Consider the following 27813-nt stretch of genomic DNA (forward strand, 5'->3'; position numbering starts at 1 on the left):
GAGTTTTTCACTAGTTAACTGGGCATATACCAATGTCAAATCCTTGAACTGGTCAAAGTAACTTACAAGAAAAAAAAATCCCTTGAAACAGAAGGTTAAGTTTTTTGTTTTCCTTAAGGTTTAAAATTCCTTAAGACTGTACTACTGATTCTAGATCACAGAAAAAAATACAGTTTAAAATCTTTTTTTGTCGAATTCTACCCAATTTGACCATGACCAGAATATCCTTGATTTTGACCTAATTCAGATTTTTTGTTTTTAAAAAAAATTTAAAAAACACTACTAAGAAATTCCTCAACTGTGTACCAAATACTATTCAGCAAACAAGATCAGTCCTAGAAAGACTATGTAGCCTACTGTTGTGGTACTTAAAAGTTGTCTGAATGACTTAGCTACTCTTGCACTTGAGACTGAGAGTAAGCATCACTCTGGGTGCTCTGTGCTCAGACCGCACTGAGTGGCGACTCCCTCCAACCCCAAGCCATCCACGGAGCTGCAGGTGCTCAGTGTCAGCAAAGAGGAGGGGAGCCTCTCAGACTCTGCAGTTGCTTCCAAAGCTCTGTTTCCAAGGTCTTGATTAGCCTTGTGGTTGCTTAGAATGTACAACAGGACTAAGTGCCATCCATACCCATAATCTCATTTTCAAATTCTGCCCTTAAAAATTCTTTAGATAGTATTATGAATCATATAAAACTGATGTTTGTGTTTTAACTTCTTTCCCTTCTAAAAACACCTAAAGAAAGGAAAAAGTGAACAAACTTTGTGGGGCACAGCAGTTAAAGGTTTCTTGAGGTGAGGAAAGCAAACTGAAAATGAGAGCAGGGAGTGAAAGAAAAAGAAGGTAAGGGGGTTTACATGGTTAAATAAAGAAGAGTTAAAAAATGTCATAAGGGAGAGAACAGAAGAATAATGAGGTCTTCTGGAAATGTCCTACCAAGACGTTTTGATAGAATGAAATGTACATGGGAATTCTGTGACTTGTTTAGTTACTTCTCTGAACCTGTTCCTTCCTCTTCTGTAACAGGAATAATGGTACCTATTTCAAAAAGTTTTCAGGATTAAATGAGATAATCCACATAAAACTCCCAGCAGAGTGCCCATGCATAAAAAGCACTCAATAAATGTTAGCTATTATTGCCATTATTATTTCATCACTTTCATCATCAGTGAAGGCAAAGTCTCATATGCTACAGGCAGGAGCATACACTAGGTACAGCATTTCTAAAAGGCAGTATATGAAATTATTTACATACAAAACCCCTTTCCCAGAAATTTCCTATTTAGGAATTCATCCTTAGAGATAATCTTACTAAGTAATCTGATATGCCTACCAAGAGGTGGAACAAGAATGTTTATCTCATGGTTACTTGTAATAGAAAAAGATTAAAAATAATCTAAGGATCCAGAAATAGTTGAATAATACATACCATGGAATACTCCAGAACTATTAAAAAAGTTAAGATATACCTTAATGCAATGATATAGGCATGTATATCACTATATGAAAAGGAGTCTATTGTATTTCATATATAACACACATATGGAATCTATTATATTCTACATGTATATTCATATATAGTATGTATGTTATAGTATAATCTCATTTATAATCTACACAAAAGTATGTATACATGTTCATAGCAGCATTACTCACAATAGCCAACAAAGTGAAAAATGACGAATGGATAAATAAAATTGGTATATCTATACAAGTCAATAGCATTTGTCCATAAAAAGAAATGGAGTACTGATACAGGTACCACATGGATGAAAACATTATGCTAAGTGAAGAAGGCAGACATAAAAGGTCACATATGATTTTATTTAAGTGGACTGTCCAGTAGAGGTAAATCCACAGAGAAAGAGGTAGATAAGAGGATGACGGGCTGGTGTCAGGGTAACAGGGAGGGACTGTTAGTGGGTGGGGGCTTCAGAGGGCAGGTGATGAAAATGTCCTAAAATTGATAGTGGTGACAGTTGCACAACTCTGAATATTCTAAAACCCACTGAACTGTACACTTCAAATAGTTAAACTGTATGGTATATGAATTATAAGTCAAAAAAGCTATTATTAAAAAATATCTTAAGAATGTGTGTGGATAAAATAATAAATTCCATACATAACACCATCTTTGGACACCTAATATTCACAGTAATCAGAGGTTACACTACTAAAATACAGAAAGTAGAGGAAGGAAGGACTAATGTAGTTACCTATAAACTATATTAAAATTTCAACTTGTCACATAATTACTTACCATCCATGAGAAGCCAATGGCCAGTGAGAACCCAGATGAGGACGAGCATGACAGACAGAGAGAACGACAGTAACTCAGCAGCAGTGAAACGCCCACAGCAACCAAAGGAAATCCTGGAAAATACAACATCTGCTGGACTAATGGGCGATAAATTATATTTAATAACCAAACTCTTCTTAGGTTCTTCATGATCAGAGTTCACGATGAACAGATTAGGATATTAGGCAATACCTACTGAGGAATCCAAAATACCCAAACCTCTTTGAAGTAAGCCACAGAAAGCTTAGATCAATTCTGCTTCTGCACCCATTTGGTAAAGTACTTTTTATTATCAATATGGGTGTTTAGAAGTTTAAAGTGACAATATCAATTTTTGGAGAATCTTAGTATAGGGGAAATTCTACTGCTATGAGGAAAACAACATGAAGAAAGTCAACAATTCATTTAGCAAAGATTAAAATTATTTATAATGATGGTAAGTCTACTTGGTTATCACTAATTCCTAGGAAAAAAATCAGCTGCCCCAAGTGACTGGTTTCTGAAGTGCACTTAGCATCTCAGTTAACATGGCATTTTGTTTCTGTGAGCAAAGGCTTAGGGGTCAAGGTGTGAACACTGGGATTAAAGCTAAGTGGCTAGCATATGTTCCAGGTAACCAAAGATGAAAGGCCCAGAAGAATGTTTGAGATCACTATTTTCATATTCCATTAACTCACCAGTAAAGGAATGAAAGTGTTATTTCAAAAGAAAGCTGCTCATCTTTCAATGACCTAAGCAGGAAGCCTACTACAATGACTCTGACTTACTCAGATTCCTTCACATTTCCTCTGCTATGAAAAGGTACAAAAGGAAGCATTACCTTCTAGTTTTAAAGATCAAAACATCTCACTTTCCAGTCTTCTAGGGTTTGTGTGTGCCAGTCAATACCAATAACAGAATCCTAATAATGCTATTAAGTATACAAAAAAACCAATTTATAATTTAGAGAAAAAGCCAAATCCTTACTTGTTCTGAGGTGAACAGGGTCTTGTTAAATACTGGCACATCGGGAGAAGAAGAAAAGCAAAAGCTATCGTTGCAAGAACTAGAGGAAAAAAATGATGGTTAAATTTATTTTTTTACTGAGTATTAAGAAAAATGGCATGACTTACGGAAACAATCATTGCCCAGAATAGTTTTCTCAACAGGTGGATAAAATTACATTAACTAGAGAAGAAAAACAAGTTCCTTTAGCATTGCACAGACAACCTCTTACGAGAAAAAGTACTTGATTTGAAATAGAGGGAAGTGTGGGTAGGTTTTCTCATTCTGTTCTATCTCAGCAAGACAAGATAAATAGTGGGCCAAGGGAAGATTTCCTAACAAGTCCAGAATTTTGTTGATGTTTTAAACATTTCCATCATCGTTTAGCTTGAAAACTAGAAGAGCTGACAGTTGAATTGCTGTGGTTAGCTCTTGATGTTTCTATCTGCAGAAACATCGGTAGGGCTTGCCAATGACCACTGCCAAACTGAACCCTCTGGTAACCTACCAGACAAGGAACCACAGCCAAAGTGATCTTCCGTGTTGTCATAAAGCTCACGAATTTTCAAACCCCTGGCCTTTCCATTCAGGTTGTGTTGGCAGATCTGGCCTAACAATACAAATTACCAAGTGGTTCAAGGAGGTGGGGGTGGGAGCAGAGCCAGACTTACGAAGAAAGACTTGCATGGCATGGTGCATAAATCTTAATTTTTGAATGATGCTAAGAAAAGATGAAGAAATTTCTCTTTACATTAATGTTAAAAATAGTCATTTACCTGCTGTACATATTGTAAAAACTACTTGAACTGAGTCAAAGAAGAAGAACATTACTAGGAGAGAGACAGATGCTCCAATTGGAAGGAACAGTGCCTGGGTTGAGTCAATAGTTTGGATACCTGAAACAGAGAAATAGGGACATTATTAATGACTTATGTAATAGGCACTGTAGCCATATACTTTAAATACATGAACTCGTTACAATGCAAACAGCTCTAGGGATTACTATATAAAATATAGGTTATCTAGGCCCTCTGATTCTTTCCCTCCTAATTAGATTATGAGCTTCTTGCTATCCTCAGAAAGCCCTCATTATAGTATGTGCTCAAGAAACACTTGTTGAATTCAACTACTGCCTCCTGGTGCTAAACAACTGGATGACAGGGTGCCAAGAAAAAAATCACAAATGTTAAGAGGTAGTGAAAATTCAGATTAATCTCAGTCAAATTGTTCTTTGGTATAATAGATTTACCTGTCTCCAAGAAAGCAATTTAGGGATTTTGGTGCAATAAAATATTAAATGTTTCTACAAAACAAAACTGCTTGACATTGGTTAGATAGATGAGTCAAGTAACTCGCTTAGGATTAGGGCAATGCAATTTTGGGAAGGGTGATCTGTGTGAGGCTGTGGTACAGGTCTGTGAGAAAAAGCACCTGCTTTAGGTACAGGATAGGAAGTGGTATTTGCTCTATCTCAGTACTTTATTAACACCCTGGAAAATATTTTGGCCATACTGCCTACAGCTTGGGTGCCAGCTCTTAAAACTTTCTTGTACTTTTGCATCTTTCAAAGTATCTGATAGAATGCTGAGTGCATGGTAGGTTTATGTCTTTAATTTATCAAATCAAGTATCCTTATTTCTAATTAGATTCTCTTTCTATAATTAGCATCACCATTTTTAAAATAACTACTGAGGTACAATTTTATACACCGAAAAGTTCACCAATTCTAAGTGTATATAGTTTAATAGCTTTTTTTGATAAATTTACCAAGTGTGAAACCATTACCATGATCTAGTTTTAGGACATCTTTGCCACCTCAAAGACCCCTCAAGCCAATTTACAGTAGGTTAATTCTCGTCCTCATCCCTTACCCCAGGCAACCACTAGTATATTTTTTGTTTCTGTATATGCAATACAATGAGTAATAAGAAATACATATTTGGTCGTGAGTGACCAAATATGTATTTCCCAGGTATACTGGTCTTTACTCACAGTTCCTGAAAACACTACAGTCTTAAATGTGAAATGGGTGTTTTTGTTATGTTAATGAGACTTTTGGACCCCCACCCAAGGGCAGGGGCTGGAGGCTGAATCAGCCAGTGGCCAATAATTCAGTCAATAATGACTGTGCAATGAAGCCCTCACAAAAGCCCCCAGAAGAGCTTATCAGCTCTCTGCTCTCTTGGATCCTGCTTCTCAGTCTGAGAGGGCTTCTATCCTTGGGGAACCAGAACGCCTCCACATGCCATTGAGCCAGGCCCCAAGCTCCACAAGGACAGAAGTTCCTTTATTTGGGACCTTGCTCTATGTATCTCTTCCTCTGGCTGTTAATTTGTATCCTTTTTTAACCTGGTAAACCTAAATGTTTTCCTGAGTTCTGTGAGCTGCTCTAGCAACTTAATCAAACCCAAGGGGGAGGTAGTGGGAATCTTCAGTTTGTAGCTGGTAGGTCAGATGCACAGCTTAACTGCCTGGGCCTTGTGACCGGTGTCTGCAGTGGGACAGAGTCTGTAGGATGGAGCCCTTGACATGGGGGATCTGGTGCTGTATCTGGCCAGACAGCATCAGAACTGAGTGGAGTTTCCCACACCCTGCTGGTATTTCAAAGTCACTTGGTGTTATGTGTGGGAAGACCCCCTTCCACATACTTACACATGTTGGAATTGGGTCCAGGAACACAAAGTTATAGTATTACTGCTGTGTATAATGTGTGTGTGTCTCTCTATGTGTGTGTAGAAAAACACACCCCCTCAATGTATTTGCCTTTTAAAAAATTTCATATAAATGGATTCATACAGTATGTAATAATTTCCTGTCTGGCTTCTTTTACTTAATAATGTTTTGAGGTTCATACATGTTGTAGCACATATCAGTACTTCATTCTTTTTAATGCTGAATACTATCCCACTGCATGGATATACCATATTTGGTTTATTCATTAACTGCACTGTTTGTACTTTTTGGCCATTGTGAATAATAATGCCAAACATTTGCCATACAGCACATTTCTGTTTTTTTAAAGCAAGTATTCTTATAAAATTTTAAATATCAAAAGAGACTCATAATACTTAATTTTATAAATACTTCAAGTAATTATTTTTAAGTCACTAAATGACTTTATGATAAACACCTACTAAATTATCAACCTCACCAAAGGATTTAAATGAAGTCTTAAGCAGGCAGATACCTATCTATCTTGCCTATCTTTAAGAAAATAAAGAATCTCAGTAGAGGCTTTTAGGCATGAGTTAAAAGCAGTATACAAGAAGTCAGTAGTTCAGATTCAGAACATAAGAATTAAATTATACCATACAGATCAGACTTTACTATTAAACTAAGCATAAATTCTTGAACACAGTAAATTATTGATGGGGTTACAGAAAGAATCAAATTAAGATAACTACATGTATGAAAGTTAACATAAAATGCCTTACTATTATTGGTGCTGTTGCTATTGAAAGATCCAGAAGAATTGTTATTGTCTTTCTCCTTATCTTGATTTTCAAAGTCCATATTAAGAGACCTGTGGGGAAATTGTATTGTTGTTTTAGTTTTGCTTAGAAAGAAGTAGGTCAGAAAAACGAGTAATGAGACTATTTAAAAATGCTAAGGCATTAGGAAAGAAAGGAAGATCTCTTTAAACAACTCTGCAAAACACTTCTTGTTACCACATTTCAAAAAACGATCTACATTCCTTCCTACCAATATGTCAGTTCAAGAGCTTTCATTCCATTGTGGCTAAGTCTTCCAGATATATCTCTGTACACATTCTTAATTACTTCCTTATGATAAATACGTAGAAGGAGAAATGTTGGTCCAAAGGACAAGCACAATTCTGAGACTTTTATATAACACACAACTGTTTCCAAAAAAGTTGTACAATTTTTGATACACTGATATCAGTGTATGAGAGCACTTGTTTCTCTATACCTTGTCAGCTTTTGTTCAACAATGTGTATTTGAGTTTCAGTTATACATGTAACTGTTCTAGATACTGGAAGGACAATAAACAGTGAGTAAAACAGGTTCTCACAGATTTTCATTCAAAGAGGGGGGAAATTGACAATAAACAAGAAAGCCTGATAAGAGTTGACATTTACTCCCCTCTCAACCTTTGTACTATTATTCCATGCATTTTACTTTTACATATTATACTGTAAACTCCACAACATATCATTATTTTTGTTTATACAATTATCTTTAGACAGTTTTAAATAAGGAAAAAAATCCTTTTATATTAATCAGTGTCGTTACCATTTCCAGTGATCTTCATTCCTTTGTATAGATCCAGATTTTGAACTGATCACCATTTTTAACCTGCTGAGCATTTCTTGTAGTGCAGGTTGGTTAGTGATGAGTTTCTTTTAGGTGCTGTGGGTGTCTGAAACATCGTTATTTTGCCTTCATTTCTGAAAGATATTTTTGCCACAGAATTCTATGTTGATACTTTTTTTCTGTCCTTTAAAGTTGTTGTTTCACTGTCTTCTCAGTTATGTTGTATTCAGTTGAGAAACCTGATGCCTCTTCCCCCAACTACTTTTTTTATTTTCTCTTTCATCACTGGTGTTGAGCAATTTGATTATGATGTACCTTGGTGTAGTTTTCTTCATTCTTATTTCTATGGATTTATTGAGCTTCTTGGATTTGTGGGTTGTAGTTTTCTTCAAGTTTTGAAAAATTTGGGCCGTTAATTCTTCAAGGATTTTTCTTCCCCTCCTTTTCTTGTCCTCTCTTTCAGGGACTCCAATTACTCATATGTTAGACCAGTGAAGATTGCTCTTTGATGTACAATAATAGCTCAATGACAATATTCTCTATTTCATTTTAAATAGTTTCTATTACTGTGCCCTCAAGTTCTCTCATCTTTTCTTCTGCCATATCTAATTGCTGTTAATCCCCTCCAGTATATCTCTCATCTTGGACACTGCTGTTTTCATGTCCAGAAGCTTGATTTGGGTATTTAAAAATATCTTTCATGTTCTATCTAACTTTTTGTACATATGTAATGTATTTACAATATTTGTCTTGATGTATTTCTTTGCTAATTCTAACATCTGTTGTCAGTTCTGGGTTGGTTTTGGTTGATTATTCTCATCATTGGTCCTATTTGCCTTCTTTGCTGCCTGTTATCTTTGCTTATATGCCAGACATTATGAGTTTAACCTTGTCTCAATATTTTTATATTCTTATTAGTTGCTTGGTATTTTTATATTCCTACAAATCTTCCTGAGCTTTTGTTCTGGGAGGCTGTTAGCTGGAAATAGTATAACTTGTTCAGGTCTTGCTTTTATGATTTATTAGGCAGGTCTGAAGAAGTGCTCAGTCTAGGGTAATTATTCTCTCCCACTGAGGGAAGACCTTTCTGAATATTCTACCCAATGCCACATGAATCATAAATTTTTCCAATCTGGCTTGTGGGAACATGTATACCTCTCTCTAATCCTTTCACATTATTCTTTCCTCAGACTTCGGTAATTTCCTCCCATGCATGCACTTATCAATACTCAGATGAATGCTCAAGGTGCCCACCTGCAGACCTCTCTGTAGCTCTCTTGTATTTCATATTCTCCTATTAACTCCAGCTGCCTCAATCTCTCTGGACTCTTAGCTCTGTCTCTTCAACGTAGGGAATGTTTGTCTCTGCACCATGACCTGGCAACTATCATTAATGTTTTCTATTGTTTTTATTTCAGGTGTATGCTATTATTAACTATAGTTACCATGATATGTATTAGGTCTCCAGAACTTACTCATCTTATAGCTGAAAGTCTATCCTCTTTGATCAATATCTCCCCTCTTCCCCCACCCTCCAGCCTCTGGTAACCACTATTCTACTGTCTGTCACTATGAGTTTGGCTTTTTTGTGGGGGTGAAGGGACTGTCGTCTTAAGACACCTAGGAAAATTATTTATCATCTCTCAGGATCACTGTCCTTTGTTCTCTGATTAACAGTGTCTTGAAAATCATTGTTTCAGGTGGGATGGTAAATCTAGTTCCTTAACAGTCCCATCTTGACTGGAAGTAGAAATGCCTCTAGGTGGCTTGTTTAGATATTTGGGTCCCAAACTGAGATTCTGAAGTGAAGGAGAGGTCTCCTTTCATTTCTTATTCATGCTATCACAAGTCCCTGGGAGTACTGGAAGATTGTTGAGTTTTAGCCCTCGCATTAAGAAAGCAGAGGATGTTATCCTGCAAAGGTCAAAATTCTCCCTGGAAGGGAGTCTTAACTAAACTACAAGGCTCAGTTCCTACTAACAGTGCTCTTCACTTCATAGTGTCTCATCCATGACTCAAAATCTCTTGACGAATTAAAAAAATTTGCCACTCTTTAGTGTCAACCACTGTCTAAAAGTCTCTTAATCTGTTACTGGTGCTGAAGAAGTCTCAAGTGGCTTTGTCTTCAGTTAGAATTGGTGACCTGGCTAGGGCAGTCTGTGGGATTTAACCTAGTAAGACATGCTTCACCTTGTGGGAATGTGAGCTAGGTCAACCATTGTGGAAAGCAATAAGGAGGTTCCTCAAAAAACTAAAAATAGAAATACCATTTGACCTGAGAGTCCCACTTCTTGGAATTTACCCAAAGAATACAACTTCTTAGATTCAAAAAGACATATGCACCCCTATGTTTATAGCAGCACTTTTTACAATAGCCAAGATATGGAAACAACCTGAGTGTCCATCAGTAGATGAATGGATAAAGATGTGGTACATATACACAATCGAATACTATTCAGCCATAAGAAAGAAACAAACCCTACCATTTGCAACAACATGGATGGAGGTGGAGGATATTATGCTCAGTGAAATAAGCCAGGCAGAGAAAGACAATTACCAAATGATTTCCTTCATTTGTGGAGTATAACAACAAAGCAAAACTGAAGGAACAAAATAGCAGCAGACTCAGAGACTCCAAGAAGGAACTAGCAGTTACCAAAGGGGAGGGTGTGGGAGGGCGGGTGGGGAGGGAGGGAGAAGGGGATTGAGGGATATTATGTTTAGTACTCATGGTGTGGGGGATCACGGGGAAAACAGTGTACCACAGAGAAGGCAAATAGTGAATCTGGCATCTTACTACACTGAAGGACAGTGACTGCACTGGGGTATGGGTGGGGACTTGATAATATGGGTAAATGTAGTGACCACGTTGTTTTTTCATGTGAAACCTTTGTAAGAGTGTATATCAATAATAACTTAATTAAAAAAAAGATATGCTTTTTTTAAGGGGACCTTAGTCCCCTATAAATTTGGCTAGTTTTGCTGTTCTGTTAGAAGGGCAATAATGGGTGACAAGTTGCCCAATAGGACCAAAAGACAGATATTTTTAGATGGTTAAGTCTCCTCTCCTGAATATGGTTAGGACTGTAATGTATTGGCTTTCCTAGAAGTTTTTAATTTTAAAAAAGCTCTGGATTTTGGAACATTCATCTTCTCATATCTAATATTTAGGGCCTTACATTTCTCCAACCATCAGAGAATGACATTAATACAGACTGAAAAGTACACTAGTTGCTCCCACCTCAGTCATCCCTAGAAGAATTGTTATAGTGACTGGCTTCTGAGACAAACTTTCCTGTCAATTTTGATTAGTCCCACAATGAACTAGACGCCATGTTTTGCCTACATTTCCTCAAAAACACCTATCCTAGATTTTAGTACATGGTTTCATTTCCATGGTCTTTAAACTTTAATCGATGTTTCTCATAGAAGAGCTAATCATTTGTGGAAAGCTAAACTCTTAAGATTGGTGATGCAATTCATGGGAACTTGTCTGGAGTCACTTGAATATGAAGACTGCTATTTTCTTGTGGGCATGCTTTGGAAAAGAACTATATTACTTAAAATTGCATTTCTCAAATTCATTTACAAATGGAGTACGACCACCAGCAGCACTGCCAATACCACCACCATTTGTTGTACCTACTCTACTTCTTGGAACCTAGAGATAGCACAGTAAAATTCACAGAAACTGTTACCACTTCTCTACTGGAGGGCTGGCTGTTACAAATTTTAGCTTCTTCTAATGCTCTCTGTTGGCATTACATTGATGTCTGGAGTGGAAAGTTGCTAGTCATCTCTTGCTTAACCCTAGACACAGCTGTTACACAGCCTTTTTCCTCCTCAGATTAGGTAAATGAGGAGGATCCTACTCAGGACAGGCTTCAGAGTTATCTAACTCCATTTCAATTTGTTATTAACCGAGGACAATTTAAAACTCTATCCTGGCTGTTTTCAGACAAGGATCTCCCTCTTTTCAAATACCAGTAGATTGTTGTTAATACAAAACCCATTTTAGTGGTTATTTTCTTAGAACCCAGTTTATAAAAACTGTTGCGGGGATATGAAAGCTTTAGGCAGGTTAATGAGTTGAGGGGTGTGGGCAGGGGGAATGAGAAGCACTTTATATAATTTGAATCTTACTTTGAATTTCTTATCACCTCAAGTAAGCTTAGCTAAAATCCAGCATTGCCTGATCATCAGAGGCTCACCATGAGCTACTATTCCACAAAACAGAAATCTGGTGAAATGAAGTTGTGGGATCCTCATATTTGCTGAACCTGGGAAGATTAATATATTCCGTTTTTTTTTTGGTATCATTAATATACAATTACATGAGCAACACTGTAGTTACTACATTCCCCTCATTATCAAGTCCCCCCCACATACCCCATTACAGTCACTGTCCATCAGCATAGTAAGATGCTATAGAGTCACTACTTGTCTTTGTGCTATTGCTTCACCTTGGTCCCCTATATATTTGGGGACCCCCATGGTCCCCGCTACATTATGTATGCTAATCATAATGCCCCTTATTCTCCCCCCTTCTCCCTCCCTTCCCACTCACCCTCCCCCATCCCTTTCCCTTTGGTAACTGTTAGTCCATTCTTGGGTTCTGTGAGTCTGCTGCTGTTTTGTTCCTTCAGTTTTTGCTTTGTTCTTATACTCCACAGATGAGTGAAATCATTTGACACTTGTCTTTCTCTGCCTTGCTTATTTCACTGAGCATAATACCCTCTAGCTCCATCCATGTTGTTGCAAATGGTAGGATTTGCTTTCTTCTTATGGCTGAATAATATTCCACTGTATATGTACCACATCTTCTTTCTCCATTCATCTGATAGATAATGTATTCCAGTTTTACAAAACAAGATGGACCTAGATTTAGCAAATACCAGGTCACATAGAATATATATTAATACATCATAATGTTATTACTAGATATGCCATCCAATTTGTGTCCTGGCTATTTGCTTAACAAACAGCAAGTTTGGGCTGTTCAAATCAATGTTTAAATACTAACATAACAAAGATTTGAGCTATGTATGTTTCGTCATAGACAACCATTTGCCCTCACAGAAAAGCCATCTATAAGTCCGGGGAGAGGAAATCCTGGGGCAAAATACCTCTAAAAACTGAAATCAAAGGGAGAAATAAAGTTTAAAACCCGTTTACTGGTTACAAACTGCAGTCCAGGGTCGTCTCTCTCCTCTGCTCCTGAAGAAGCAAGCAAGCAAGCAAGCCAGCCCCTCCCTTTAAACTCTCAGGTTCACACAAGCCCTAGGTTGCCCAGGTAATTACCCACTGACATGGAGATGAACTTCTCTCCACCCCTGAGGATATGCAAATGCACTAAAGCCAGGCGAGATACTCTGGAAATGTTACAATTTTACCCACACCATCTAAATTACACATTATTTGCTATTTTTCATCAACTATGACTGAAGAGAAGCTGTAGGAGGTAGATAAATTTCCAACTACTGATGCTCACGCAGAACCTACATGAAGAATCTATGACTAAGATTCAGGTAAAAGAGACAGTCTTCTGATTAGGAAGCTGAAAACTTCCTGAGGATTAAAATAATGGTAACAGTTTGCCTTTCTTTACTCAGCTTATACTGTCAGGCATTCTGACAGGTGCTTTATAGGCAATATTTCTTTTGATTCACAGACTAACTATAATTAATAATGTGACTGTATGTGGAGACAGAGCCTTTAAAGAGGTAATTATATTAAAATGGGATCTTTAGGATGGGCCCTAATCCCATATGACTGGTGACTTTCTAAAAGGAGGAAATCAGGACAGAGAGACAGGCAGACAGATATACTGAACACATGCACACACAGAGAGAAGACCATGTGAAGGGCACCATCTACATGTGGAAACAGCCATTTATAAGCTGTTTCAGAATGAAATTAACTCTGCCCACATCGTTATCTTGGCCTTCTAGCCTCCATAACTGCGAGGAAATAAATGTCTGTCGTTTAAGTCATCTGTCATTTAAGTCATCAGTCTGTGGTACTGTTACAGCAGCCATAGCAAACTAACAGAGATGCTCTTTTATTTTCCCGTAGGGTAAGGAAATCAAGGTTCTTTTTATCACCCTACCTTGGTTGCATAAAACTTCTATACTTTTTCCTGAAAAACGTAATATATATGATTATTAAAAACCCAGAGGATGGTACAAAACAAAGGACTCCCATAATCTCCAGAGATACATACATTTGGTATACATTTCCCTTTTAAAAATGAAGATTAGTATATAGCATTTCACAAATTAATTTTCATTCACTAGCATGCCATGGACATCTTTCCATGTTGATACAAACTGTTTTTTCTCATTAAAGAAAAAAACTACACAGTATTTCTCCTTGAGTTAACTTGATCTTGGTAGTATTATTTTTGGTTGAATTGCAGATATCCTGCCATATTAGAAAGAAATATTAAGACAAGTGACCTTTTATACACAGATGATATGGTTTTATCCTGAATTGAGTGGGATCCAACCAGCAATTGACACTGTCAGCTAATTACCATCAGAAAGAATGACAACCAATTAACATTCTCCAAATTTAAATTGGTGTTTAAGTATAAAGTCCAGTGTACTTTTTTCTCACTTTCTCGTATATTTCACAAGTAGTTTACACGGACATTAAATTACATCAGGAAGAAGTTTAACATTCTCTGAGAGCTTTAATAAAATTTTATTTTGGCTGTGTGGTAGTGATTTGGTTCTATTTTTTCAAGCTAAAACTAACTCAGCTGCAAGGAACAGAACTTTAGGAAGTCAACTACTTTACATACCAGTCTTTAGTCTTTACCAGACTGGATTATAAAGGATTTTCTGAGTAAAGCCCTAGGCCTGTGAGAACTTCCACTGCTTGCCTAGGACAAGGGGAAATATGGGTTTACAGTTAGGCCTTTTTAAGTTCCTTAGTTCTGATAAAAATACAAATGTGCTGTGAGTACTATTAAGACAAAGAGGTCTGTATTCAGCTGGCAACAGAGTACATGCCTGGAATGCTACCAATATTAATCAAGAGATCAATATTTAGGAATAATCATCTGAAGAACCCATTCATTTCTCCAGATATTCTGAAACAGAAAGTGAGACCAGAGTAAGATAGCAATCTGGACCACAATTTTCTGCTCCTAGCTGAGCCTCCAATTTTGGCAAAATTGCTTTTGCTGAAATGTATTTTCATGGAAATGCCACTAGCTTATGTTGAAGGGTACTTACTACATAACTCATTCAGCACTTAAATGTCTATTATGACATGAAATGCTATGGAACTTGATGTTGAGTACACTTTTTGAGGGTCTTTGAGAAAAAGGTCTGTTTGACCTTTAAGACTAAGAATAGTTGCAATTCACCTAACAACTGGGTTCTTTTTAGCCAAGGTCACTGTAAAGTTTTAAATTTCTTTCGTTCTTAAAGTTGGCAGCCAGAAAGCTTGCTGTGGTATTTGTAGACCACAAATAGTAAGGGTGTTGGTCACTGCAGTATGCATTTTTAGACTTATTTTTGGCTCTGCTTTGTCTCCACCCATACTGTTTCTTTCATTTGGCTCCATTTTAATTTACCTTATCTCATCAAACTTCCAAAACTCAGTGAATGGTCTAAAATCCTTTTTAACATGGCAGACCAAAAACATTAACAATTGCAGGAAGCAAAATGGAGCTAAGAACATATTTATTGCAAGTCATACTTGTTCATCATTTGAATTCTGGTAAGAATACACTGAGAATATTGAAGAAAGGAAAGTTGAAAATTTTTAATCTTAATATTTTAAGAATACCATGTTTCTTGATCATTCTAATACTGGAAGCAAGCAAATAATGCAGAGAATTCACTTGGTCAAGGTAAACACTATATGGCTGAACTTGGCTTTAAGCTAAATGTTTGTTTCTAGAAAACTTACACTGGTTTTTATGAATAATAAAATGACATTAAAAAAACTTGTTGGAATTATTAAATATATCAAGAGACTTGTCCAAATACATAAAATGTATATAACCTTCCATTTATTATCTAATAAATTCAGATATCTGTATATGATGTTTTCTTAAAGTATGAGATAGCAAAAAGAATTAAAAAGATAAGCATATAACATACCTTTGTGTGATAAATATATCATGACATTTGTCAACTGTAGTGAGACTTGTTCAGGCTAACATGGTCTAACTTTTACAATTATATGCATTTAATATGAAGGGTCACACAATCACATAAAGTGCATTTCTTATTATCTCAGCAGTCTTACTAACTTGATGACACTGTCAGGTTAGTAAGCAGGTTTTTGTATAAGCAAATAAATTATCCTCACCATTAAAGAAAGCACAGGTAGGAAATCAAAAGATACCTGAAGACCAATGAAAACAGAAACACAATGGTTCCAAATCTTTGGGACACACAAAAGCACTTCTAAGACGGAAGTTTACAGTGATACAGGCCTACCTAAAGAAATAACAAAGAACTCAAGTAAATCATCTACCCTTATATCTAAAAGACCTAGAAAAAGAAGAGCTAACAATGCCCAAAGTTAGTAGAAGGAAGTAATAAAGATCAAAATGAAAATAAATGCAACAGAGACTAAAAAACAATAGAAAAACCAATGAAACTAAAAGCTGCTCTTTGAAAAGATAAACAAACTTAATACAATCTTTACCCAGTCACAACGGATACCACAGAAATACAAAGGATTATAAAAAAAATTACTATGATACATGCTAACAAATTGGACAACCTAGAAGAAACAGATAAATTCCTAGAAACATGCAATCTTCTAAGACTAAACCAGGAAGAAATATGAATCTGAACAGATCAATTACTAGTAACAAAACTGAAGTGGTCATCAAAAAACTTCCAACAAATAAAACTAGGACCAGACAGCTTCACAGGTGAATTGTACCAAACACTTAAAGAAAAATTAATACCTATCTTTCTCAAACTATTTCAAAAAACTGAAGAGGAATGAACACTGCCAAATTCATTCTGTGAGGCCAGTGTTACCCTGATACCAAAACGAGACAAAGACACTAAAAAAATGAAAAAATTACAGACGAATATCCCTGATGAACATAGATGCAAAAACCCTCAAGAAAATATTAGCAAGTCACATTCAATAACACAGCAAAAGGATCATTCACCATGACCAAGTGGGATTCATTCCACAGATGTGAGGATGGTTCACTATCTGCAAATCCATCAATGTGATACATAATATTAATAAAACAGGTAAAAACAATATAATCATCTCAATAGATGCAGAAAAAGCACTTGACAAAATCCAACATCCATTCATAATAAAAACCCTTAACAAAGTGGTATAGAGGGAATATACTTTAACATAATAAAGACCATATATGACAGGCCCAACTAGCTAACATTATACGTGAAAAGCTGAAAGCTTTTTCTCTAAGATTAGGACAAGACAAGGATGCTCACTCTCATCAATTTTATTCAACACAGTATTGGAAGAACTACCCACAGCAATCAGGCAAGAAAAAGAATGAAAAGGCATCCAAATTGGTAAGGAAGAATTAAAACTGTCACTATTTGCAGATGACATGATATTATAAATAGAAAATCCTAAAGACTCCACCAAAAAACTGTTAGAATAAATAAACTCAGTAAAACTGCAGGATACAAAATTAATATATAGAAATATATTACATTTCTATACACTAATAATGGACTATTAGAAAGAAATTAAGAAGACAATCCATTTACAGTTACATTAAAGAACAGAATACCTAGAAGTGAACTTCAACAAGGAGGCAAAAGACCTGTACTCTGAAAACTATATGACACTGATAAGAGAAACTGAAGACAACACAAATAAATGGAAGATATACCATGCTCATGGAGAGGAAGAATTAATTTTTTTAAAATGGCTATACTGCTCAAAACAATTTACAGACTCAATGCAATCCCTATCAAAATGCCAATGACATTTTTCACAGAACTAGAGAAATAATCCTAAATTTGAATGGAACCACAAAAACCCTGAACAGCCAGAGCAATTTTGATAAAGAAGAACAAAACTGGAGGTACCACGCTCCCTGGCTTCAAACTATACCACAAAGCTATTACCAATTAAGAGAGTATGGTACTGGCATAAAAACAGAAAACACAGGCAGTACAACTTTTGAACATTGGCATTAAGCAATTTTTTTTTTAGGATACGTCTCCCCAGGCAAGGAAAACAAAAGCAATAATAAACAGGTGGGACTACATCAAACTAAAAAATAAAAAGCTTTTGTATAGAAAAAGAAACCATCAACAAGAGAAAAAGGCAACCTACTGAATGGGAGAATATATTTGCAAGTGACATCCCATAAGGGCTAATAACTAAAATAGATAAAGGACTCAAAACTCACACACACACACACAGACACAAATAATCTGATTAAAAAATAGGCAGAGACCTGAATAGACATTTTTCTAAAGAGAACATGCAATGGCCAACATGCACATCAAAAGATACAAACATTACTAATCATTAGGGAAATGCAAATCAAAACCACAATCAGATATGACCTCACACCAGTCAGAATGGCTGGTATCAATAAGTCAAGAAATGATAAGTGTTGGCAAGGATGTGAAGAAAAGGGAACCCTTATGCACTGGGAGTGTAAAATGATGCAGCCACTATAGAAAATAGTATGGAGGTCCCTAAAAAAAAATTAAAAATAGAAATACCAATATGACCCAATAATTCCATTTCTGGGTAACTGAAGAAAACAAAGACACTAATTTTGAAAGACATATGACTCCTACCCTATGTTTATTGCAGCATTATTTACAAAAGCCAAGATATGGAAGCAACCTGCATCCATGGGAAATGGATGGGGAAGATGTGGTACATATGCACAATGGGATATTATTCAGTCATAAAAGAAAATGAAATCTTGCCATTTGCAACAACATGGATGGACCTTCAGGGTATTATGCTAAGTGAAATAAGTTAGAGAAAGACAAATCCCATTATTTCACTTATATGGGATCTACTCTAAAATATGAGCAAACAAAATAGAAAAAGACCCATAAATACAGAGAAAGAAGTGGATGGATGGGCAAAAGAGGTGAAAGGGATAAAGAGATGAAAGAATGAGCGAAAGAAAGAAAAAGCAAGCAAGCACACATAGGTGCTTGCCTTAAAAAAGGTAGTACAGTTGTCCCTTCAACAACACAGATTTGAATTGCAAGGTCCACTTATACGTGGATTATTTTCAATAAATATATTGGAAAATGTTTTGGAGATTTGTGACAATTGAAATAATCATTTCCTTTTCTCTAGCTTACTTTACTGTAAGAATACAACATGTAATACATATACCATACAATGTGTTAATCGACTGTTTATGTTTTCAGTAAGGCTCTGGTCAACAGCAGGCAATCCGTTAAGTTTCTGAGGAGCCAAAAGATGTATGCAGATTTTTAACTGAATGGGGATTGGCATCCCAAGCCCTGTATTGTGTCAAGGGTTGGCTGTAGTTACTTTATAATTAGAAATATAATATATACAATGTATTTATTATCTATCAGGAGAAAGCATATTAAGTGTATCTTCCTTTTATTATCACTGATATACAATCTTACATTGGTTTCAAACACATATCACAGTGGTTCAACAGTTACCCATACTATTAAATCCTCATCCCCTCTAGTGCAGTTACTATCTGTCATGTAGAAAGATGCTACAGAATCACTGACTGTATTCTCCATGCTGTACTACCATCCCCGTGACCAACTTACATTTTGATTGCAAATTATTGTGCCCCTTTACCCCCCTCACCCTCCCCTCAACCACCTGCCCCGACCCCTCCTCACCCCTTGGTAACCACTAGTCACTTCTCAGTGTCTATGAGTCTACTGCTGTTTTTTTCCTTCTGTTTTGCTTTGTTTTTGTATTTCACAAGCAAGTGAAATCATTTGGTATGTCTTTCTCCGCCTGGCTTATTTCACTGAGCATAATACCCTCTAAATCCATCCAAGTTGTTGCAAATGGAAAGATTTCTTTTCTTTTTATGGCTGAATAATATTCCATTGTGTATATGTACCACATCTTTAGCCTTTCTTTTACTGATGGATCCTTTAGTTGCTTCCGTTTCTTGTCTATTGCAAATAGTGTGGCGATTAACACAGGGGTGTATGTATGTTTTTAAATCAGGGATTTTGTTTTCTTTGGGTGAATTCCTAGAAGTGAGCTTACTTATTAAATGGTGTTTCTATTTTTACTTTTTTGAAGAACCTCCAAACTGCTTCCCAAAGCAGTTGCACCAACTTACTTACATTCTCACCAACAGTGTAGGAGGGTTCCCATTTCTCTGCATCTTCATCAACATTTGCTATTTCTTGTCTTTTGGCTATTCTAACTGCTGTGATGTGATACCTCATTGTGGTTTTGATTTGAATTTCCCTGATGATTAGTGATGTGAAGCATCTTTTCATGTGCCTGTTGGCCATTTGTATTTCTTCTTTGCAGAAGTGTCTATTCAGGTCCTACACCCCTTTTTTTTATCAGGTTATTTGTTTTTTGGGTATCGAGGTATATGAATTTTTTGTATTTTTGGATAACTCTTTATCAGATGAGTCATTTTATATTCTCCCATACTGAAGGATACCTTTTTGTTCTACTGATGTGTCCCTTGCTGTACATTACCTTTTCAGTTTGATGTAGTCCCATTTGTTCATTTTTCATCTTGTTTCCCTTGCCCGAGATGTGTCAGGAAAAAATTGCTCATGCTTATGTTCAAGAGATATTTGCTTATGTTTTCTTCTAAGAGTTTTATCATTCCAAGACTTACATTCAGGTCTTTGACCGATTTCAAGTTTACTTTTGTGTATGGAGTTAGACAATAATCCAGTTTAATTCTCTTCCATGTAGCTGTCTAGTTGTCCCAACACCAGTTGTTGAAGAGGCTGTCTTTTCCTCACTGTATATTCATGGCTCCTTTATCGTATATTAATTACCACATATACGCATGGGTTCGTATTTGAGCTCTCTATTCTGTTCCACTGATCTATGGGTCCGTTCTTGTGCAGTACCAAACGGTTTTGATTACTATTGGTATTTTGATAGGGATTGTATTAAATCTGTAAATTGCTTTGGACAGGATGGCCATTTTGACAATATTAACTCTTCCTATCTATAAGCACAGGATAGATTTCCAATTATTTGTGTCTTCATTAATTTCTCTCATGAATGTCTTATAGTTTTCACAGTATAAGTCTTTCACCTCCTTCGCTAGGTTTATTTCTAGGTATTTTTTTTTTCTGCAACTGTAAATGGACTTGTTTTACTGATTACTCTTTCTGCTAGTTCACTGTTAGTATATAAGAATGCAACAGATTTCTGTGTATTAATTTTGTATCCTGCAACTATGCTAAATTCTGTTATTAGTTATAATAGTTTTTTGGAGGAGTCTTAAGGATTTCTATGTATAATATCATTTCATCTGAAAACAGTGACAGTTTAACTTCTTTCTTAGCAGTGTGAATGCCTTTTATCTCTAGGTCTTGCCTGATTCCCATGGCTACAACTTCCACTACTATGAGATTCCTGAAGGGACAGAACTCAAGTGTCTTGACAGTATTAAGCTGCCTACGAAATTTAAACCAGCCTCACCCTGTGATTACTGGGTCTGTCTGCCCATCAGAAGAGTTCCTTTCTATGGTTTTCCTTTCCCCCTCCAGTTTTGTTTTTCTCTTTCTCTCTCCCTCATCTCCCAGCACCCTCTCTCTGTATTTAATGCTCTCCTGTACATCTGTCAAACAATTTGGGACATACTGATTAGATGAGTAATTATGCTATTTTTTTCTGAGCAGCTGGCAAGATTAAGAGACAGGTGTCAGCTTTAAGTAACATAGGAAGTGTAGCAAAGTTCAGCCAAGGGATGGCAAACGTAAAGGTCCCTAAATCAAGGATGTTTTTTGGCTTTTAGAACCTAGTTTTATTTGGTATAGTTTTTCTCTCTGTATTTAGAAATGTAAAAGCCTGGTGGGAAATAATCAGAACAAATTCATGAATCTTTCATCCTGTATTTTATGATCTTATCAATGTCTTCACAGCTCTAAATAAATAAAATGTGATAATTTAAATGAGCAAATAATACACTTTTAAGGTCCCAAATCATAGGCATTAAGAACATACCTGGTTGAGCAGCTGAAGCAGGGGTGGGGGAGCTGGACAATATAATGCTATGCAAGTTCAAGAAACATTTTTTGTGCATGTCCTATATGGAAGGTAGCATGAAAGTGAATTATGGAAATCAAGGGAGGAGAAAACTTCACAGTAAATGGTGGTAAACCATCAAGGACAGATCAAGGATGAAGACTTAAGGGAAAAACTTTTTTAGGTTAGCAAAAGGGAAAACTCTGAGAGATTCAATAGAAGAGTTGCAATAAAGTTGTAAATGGTAAACAACATATTACTGAATGGGGTCCTTAAAATGCTATCAACAATTAAGAACCAATGACTTAGAAAGTCAAGAGAATTTATCAAAATGTGCAGTGTAGACCACCTGAATGAGGTAGGGTGCTAAGGCCACTCAATCAATCTTCCTAGGTCATGTTTATACACAGTAAGGTCTGAGAACCACTGGTGAAGAAAAAAAATTCACTTTAAAAGGGTTTTCAAGAAAGCTTGTCATTCCTTTTGACTTAACCAGATCAGTTTATTTGCTTTTGATTTAAAATTCTGTTATTATTCTCAACAGTCAGCAGCAGTAAAGTACTGCTTGTGTTTGAATCCCAGTTCTATCACTTACTATTTTGGTAAGGTACTTAATGTTTCTGGGCCCCAGTTTCCTCATTTGTAAAATGGGAGTAACACATCTATTTTGTCAAATTGATGTGAGGATTAAATGGACTTTTTGTAGATCACCAAACCTGGCACATAGCTCAATAAAATACCAGCTATTTTCTTCATCAGGTTTCTTTAATACAGTCAATGTCTAAGTAAAAACATTGATTTGCCAAAAGGAATCATACGTCTCCATCTAACTTCCTCAGCAAGAAATGGAAGTCCCTTATAATGAAGGAACATCTAAATGGCAGAAAGCCCAACAGCAGAAGTTAGACTGGGAAGCATCATTCAGGACCTGTGAGGTACCCAACTAACTGCATCTTAATAAAAAAACTACCTGTAAGTATTTTTATTAGTGATCCATGTCCAAATAAGTCACAGGCCAGTTCGTCCAGCTATCCCCCGTTTATGTTAGAGCAAGAATCAAGGAAATCACTTTGCTACTAGTTTTACCTCATTCATTACTGCAATTTTCATTTGTTACCACAAAAGGTATTTTTGACAAGATATTCTGACATAAAAACCCCTACATGATCCTAGGACAATGAGTAAAAAGAGCCTATCAGGTTGAACTACATGAAACTGCCAATATTTGACAAGTTTTGACTCACCAAAGCATTAATTTCAGTAGTTTCTTTATTAAATACATGACAGAGATGTGAAAATTTGTTGTAAAAGTATGTTTGATTAAGCACTACTAAAACAATACACTTACAACTCACTCTGGAAAACTTAAGAGATAGCCTCACAAGTCAGAATATAGTTAGTTCTACACCAGTTCTACACCACTATCATTAAACATTACAGTAATACTCATAATTAACAAAATAACAAATTTCAAGACAAGGGGCTAAAGAGGTTAAGATACTGGCCCCAAATTAAGCAGTGGGAATAGCCAAGCAAGAATCAGTCTCTTGACAAATTATCTGCTTTGTGTATCTTTTCCACAAAAAAAATCTTCTATTACAGAGTTTTCTGTCTCAAAAATGGCACTATCATTGGTTCCAGTTCTACAGGTCATAGACCTTGGAGTCACCCTCGACTCTTCTCTCTCACACACACTATATCTATTCCATCAGCAATCTTGCCTTAAATCCAGTGATATCTTGCTCCACCACTATTAGCCTAGTTAAAGCTATCATCATTTCTTGCCTGTACCAGGACAGCAGTCTCCCAGGTTTCCCTAAATTTCACTTTTCCCTCTTATTCAACAATCTGGGTTTTTATACAGAACCCAGAAAAATCTTTCTAAAATGCAAACCATATTATGTCACTTCCTGCTCTCAACCCTGTTGAAGGTTGATTTTTCCAACTGCACATGAATATGTTCTTGGAGAGACCATATGCTAGGCCAGAAAACAAGTCTCAATTAATTTAAAAGGATTGAAATAATAAAAAGTATGTCTCTGACCACAATGGAATTGAATTAGGCTGTTTAAATTCCTTTTAAGAACAGAAAGAATTTTGAAATAACCCTAAATATTGAAAAGTACACACTACTTATAAAGAAAAAATTAAAAAATGGGTCAAAGAAAAAAACCACCAGAGAAGTTAAAAAGTATACTGAATTGAATGAAATGAAAATACAAGATAACAAAATTTATGGGATGCAATTAAAATAGTGCTTAGAAGGAAAGTTGCAGCTTTAAAAGCGTATGTTAAAAAAGAAGGGTTTTAAATCTATAAACTGAGCTTCCATCTTAAGGAACTAGTAACAAACTAAACCCAAAGCAAGCAAAAGGAAGAAAAAAAAAAAGTAGAATGGAAACCAACAAAAACAGGAAATAGGAAAAAAAGAAAAGTCAATGGAAACAAAAGTTGGTTTTTTTGAAAAGATCAACAAAATTAATGAACCTTTAGCCTGTGTGTGGGTAAATGGTAGAACTTCCAGAATCTCCTGCATGGCTTTAGTCCATTTATGTATCAATGGGTGTTCACTGCAGCAGCCTCCCATGGATCAATGGCAAGGGGTGGGAAGAAAATGGCCATTCTCTCCTCCCCTCCATTCCCGGTACATAATTGGCCCGGCGCCAGTCAGTCACCACTGCCCTGCTCATGGAGTTCCAGCAGGAAGGGGTGGGTGGGAAAGTAGAGAGGTGTCGCCCTGGCAACAGAGGAGCAGAGCTCAGACAGGTTTTGCCCAGACTGGGGAAAAGGGACTTGGGGAGCGTGCGCACCCCAGATGGAGGAAACAGAGTCTGGCCTGGCTAGTGAATTCGAGCAAGCTGTGGGCAATAAAAACGACTTCTCCCAACCTGCCCTTCGCCTTGACTTACTTCGGTTTCACTGGATTCACAGGGAACCTCAGGAGCTACACTTGATTGACCAAGAAAAAAAGACAGAAGGCAAATGCCTAAAATAAAAAATCAAAGAGGAAGTATCACTATTGACTAACAAAAATTAAATGAATTATAAAGGAACAAGTATGAACAAACTGATGCCATCAAATGAGACAGGAAATGCACAAATCTTAGAAACACAAATCACTAAAACTGGTTGAAGAAGAAATAGAAAACCAAGTAGACTTAAAGAGCAAATAGAATTAGTAATTAAAAATCTCATATGTAACCATAAGAGAACTGGAATGTCTACACTAAGATCAGACAAAGTAAGACTTTTAAGACAAAAACTGTGGCTAAAGATAGTGATTTTATCTCAGGCAATCCATCAGAAAAATGTAACAATTATAAAAATACAGAAAGTGAAAAGACAAACCTATAGGCTGGATGAAGATCTTTGCAGGCATTTTTTCTGATAAAGGACTTGCATCCACAACAAAGAATTCTCAAACTCAACGACAAACTAATTTCAAAATGGACAAAAGATCTGAACAGATACTTCACCAAAGAAGATACATAGATGGTAAATAAGCATATGAAAAGATGCTCAACATCATTACTCATTAAGGAAATGCAAATCAAAACCACAATGAGATACCACTTCATATCCACTAGAATAGGAGAATATCTATAATTGAAAAGACAGGTAACAGCAAGAGAACTGGCACCTTCATACATTCCTGAAAGGCTTGTAAAGTGGTGTAGCTGCTTCGAAAAACAGCGACAGTTCCTCAAAATGTTGAAGAGTTATTCCATTCCTAGGTATCTACCCAGGAGAAATGAAAACATACATCCACACAAAAACTTACACATGAATGTTCAGGGCAGTCAAAATGTGGAAACAACCTAAATGTCTATCAATGCTCGGATAAACAAAATAGTATTATTTGATGATAAAAAGCAGTGTATGACACATGTTACAACATGGATGAGTATTAAAAAAACATGATGCTAAGTGAAAGAAGCCAGAAACAAAAGGTCACATATCGTATATTCTATTTCTATGAAATGTCCCAGAGCAGGCAAATCTATATAGAAAGAAAACAGTTTGTGGTGGCTTATAGCCAGAGAGTAAAGGGGAATGACTGCTAGGAGGTACAAAGTTTCTCTTGGGAAAATATTCTAAAATTGGTGGTTGTACAACTTTGTAAATATACTAAAACTGCTGAATTGTACGCTTTGTATGGGAGAACTTGATTTGTACACTGTATCTCAATAAAGCTATTAAAGTCCCTTAATACTTAAAAAAAAAAAGAATAAAGGAGTGGATCAAGCAGGCAGGAGAAAACAAAACCAAAAAAACTTCCCACAAAGAAAAGCCTTGCTGTAGACAGGTAAATTCTACCAAATATCTAAAGAAGAAATAATACAATTCAACAGGTTTTTGGGTTTTTTCCCCAAAAAAATTGACAAGAAAGAAAGTCTCCCCAACTCATTCAATGAGGCTAAAATTACTCAGGTACCAAAGACACAGAAAGACATAAGATATCTACAGATTAATATCCTTCATGAATAGACACAAAAATCTGTAACAAAATACCAGTAAACAGAATTCAGCAACAAATAAAAGAAATACCACAACAGAGCGATTTACCTCAGGGATAGACCATTTTAATAGAATAACGGACAAAGCCCACATAATCATCTCACTAAATGCATAAAATCATATGACAAAATCTAACACCATTCATGATCAAAACTCTCTACAAACTAGAAATAGGAGGAAATTTCCTCAACCTAATACAAGGAATTTATGAAGAACGTACAGCTAACATCATATTTAATGGTGAACAACTAAATGCTCTCCCCTCAAGATTAGAAATAAGACAAGGGAGGTTGTGTGTGTGCTCTTGTCACTTCTATTCAACATTTCCTTGACAGTAAGAAAACAAAAACAAAAAAATGGAGGAAAAATTAAAGGCATTCATATTTGAAAGGAAGAAGCAACACTGTCTTTATTTGCAGACCACATTTCCTGGAGAAACCCCTAAGGAATCCATTCACAGAAAACTGCAAGCACTAATAAATGGGTTCAGAACAACTGAACTAGACCAATATATAAAAATCACTTGTGTAGTTCTACATACTTGGGAAGGAACAATCCAAAAATTAAATCAAGAAAAAAAAAGTCCCATCCAAAAGAATAAAATACTTAGGGTTAAGTTCAACAAAAGAAATGCAAGTCTTGTACAGTGAAAATTATAAAACATTGCCAAGAAAAATTAAGGATCTAAATAAATGGAGAGACATTCCAGTTTCCAAGTTTGGAAAACTCAGTATTATAGATAGCAATTCTTCCCAAGCTGATCTATGTATCTGTAATAACCTATCAAAATCCAGCATTAATTTCTGTGGTAGAAATATACCAGCTGGACCTACACTTGTATGGAAATGCAGAGGATCCAAAGTACCAGATGATTCTGAAAAACAACAAAGTTGTAGGACTTACACTACTTGATTTCAACACTTATTATAAAGCCAAAGCAATTGAGACATTGTGGTACTGGCATAAGTAGAGGCATGTGAACCAACAGAACACAAATGGGAGTCTCTTGTCAGGAAATCCCTTATTTATGGTTAACTGGTTGGACAATGGTGCCAAGGCAATTCAATGAGTGAAGGACAGTCTTTACAACAAATGCTGGTGGGACAACTGGATAGCCACATTCATAAAGATGAATTTAGATTTGTACTTCATGCCATACACAAAAATTAACTAAAAAGTGAATTACAACTTAAATGTTAAGAAATAAATCTACAAAACTTCCTAAAGAGAAATAGAAAATCTTTATGTCCATGGATTAGACAAGAGAGTTCTTTGGTACACCAGAAGCATGATCTGTAAAACCAAAAATTGGTAAATTGGACTTCATCAAAATTAAAGATGTTTTCTCTTTGAAAGACACTATTAAGAAAATAAAAGGCAAGCCAGAGAGTGGGAGAAAATATTTGCAAATGATATGACTGAAAGAGAACTGTATCTAGAATATTTAGAGAACTGTTACAACTCAGTGCAAGACAACCCAATTTAAAAATGGGCAAATATTTAAATACATATTTCACCAAAGAAGAAAAATGCATGGCCAATAAACACATGAGAAGAT

At 36.0% G+C, this 27813-nt stretch overlaps 1 protein-coding gene across 4 annotated transcripts in view; it reads right to left on the bottom strand.

The window, feature by feature from the left end:
• Window positions 1-27813, bottom strand: part of SPPL3 (signal peptide peptidase like 3) — a 149089-nt gene that overhangs the window by 10058 nt on the left and 111218 nt on the right. The window contains exons 3-7 of one of the 4 annotated variants that reach the window (XM_073223480.1): window positions 6716-6804; window positions 4058-4177; window positions 3790-3891; window positions 3264-3342; window positions 2259-2395 (exon numbers count right to left, since the gene is read on the bottom strand). In XM_073223480.1, coding sequence (XP_073079581.1) covers window positions 2259-2395; window positions 3264-3342; window positions 3790-3891; window positions 4058-4177; window positions 6716-6804 — 527 coding nt within the window. The remainder of the gene's footprint in view (window positions 1-2258; window positions 2396-3263; window positions 3343-3789; window positions 3892-4057; window positions 4178-6715; window positions 6805-27813) is intronic. The other 3 variants (XM_073223481.1, XM_073223482.1, XM_073223483.1) reach the window with 3 other exon arrangements.

The sequence above is a fragment of the Manis javanica genome, chromosome 15, assembly GCF_040802235.1.
Source record: "Manis javanica isolate MJ-LG chromosome 15, MJ_LKY, whole genome shotgun sequence".
Classification (NCBI taxonomy): Eukaryota; Metazoa; Chordata; class Mammalia; order Pholidota; family Manidae; genus Manis; species Manis javanica.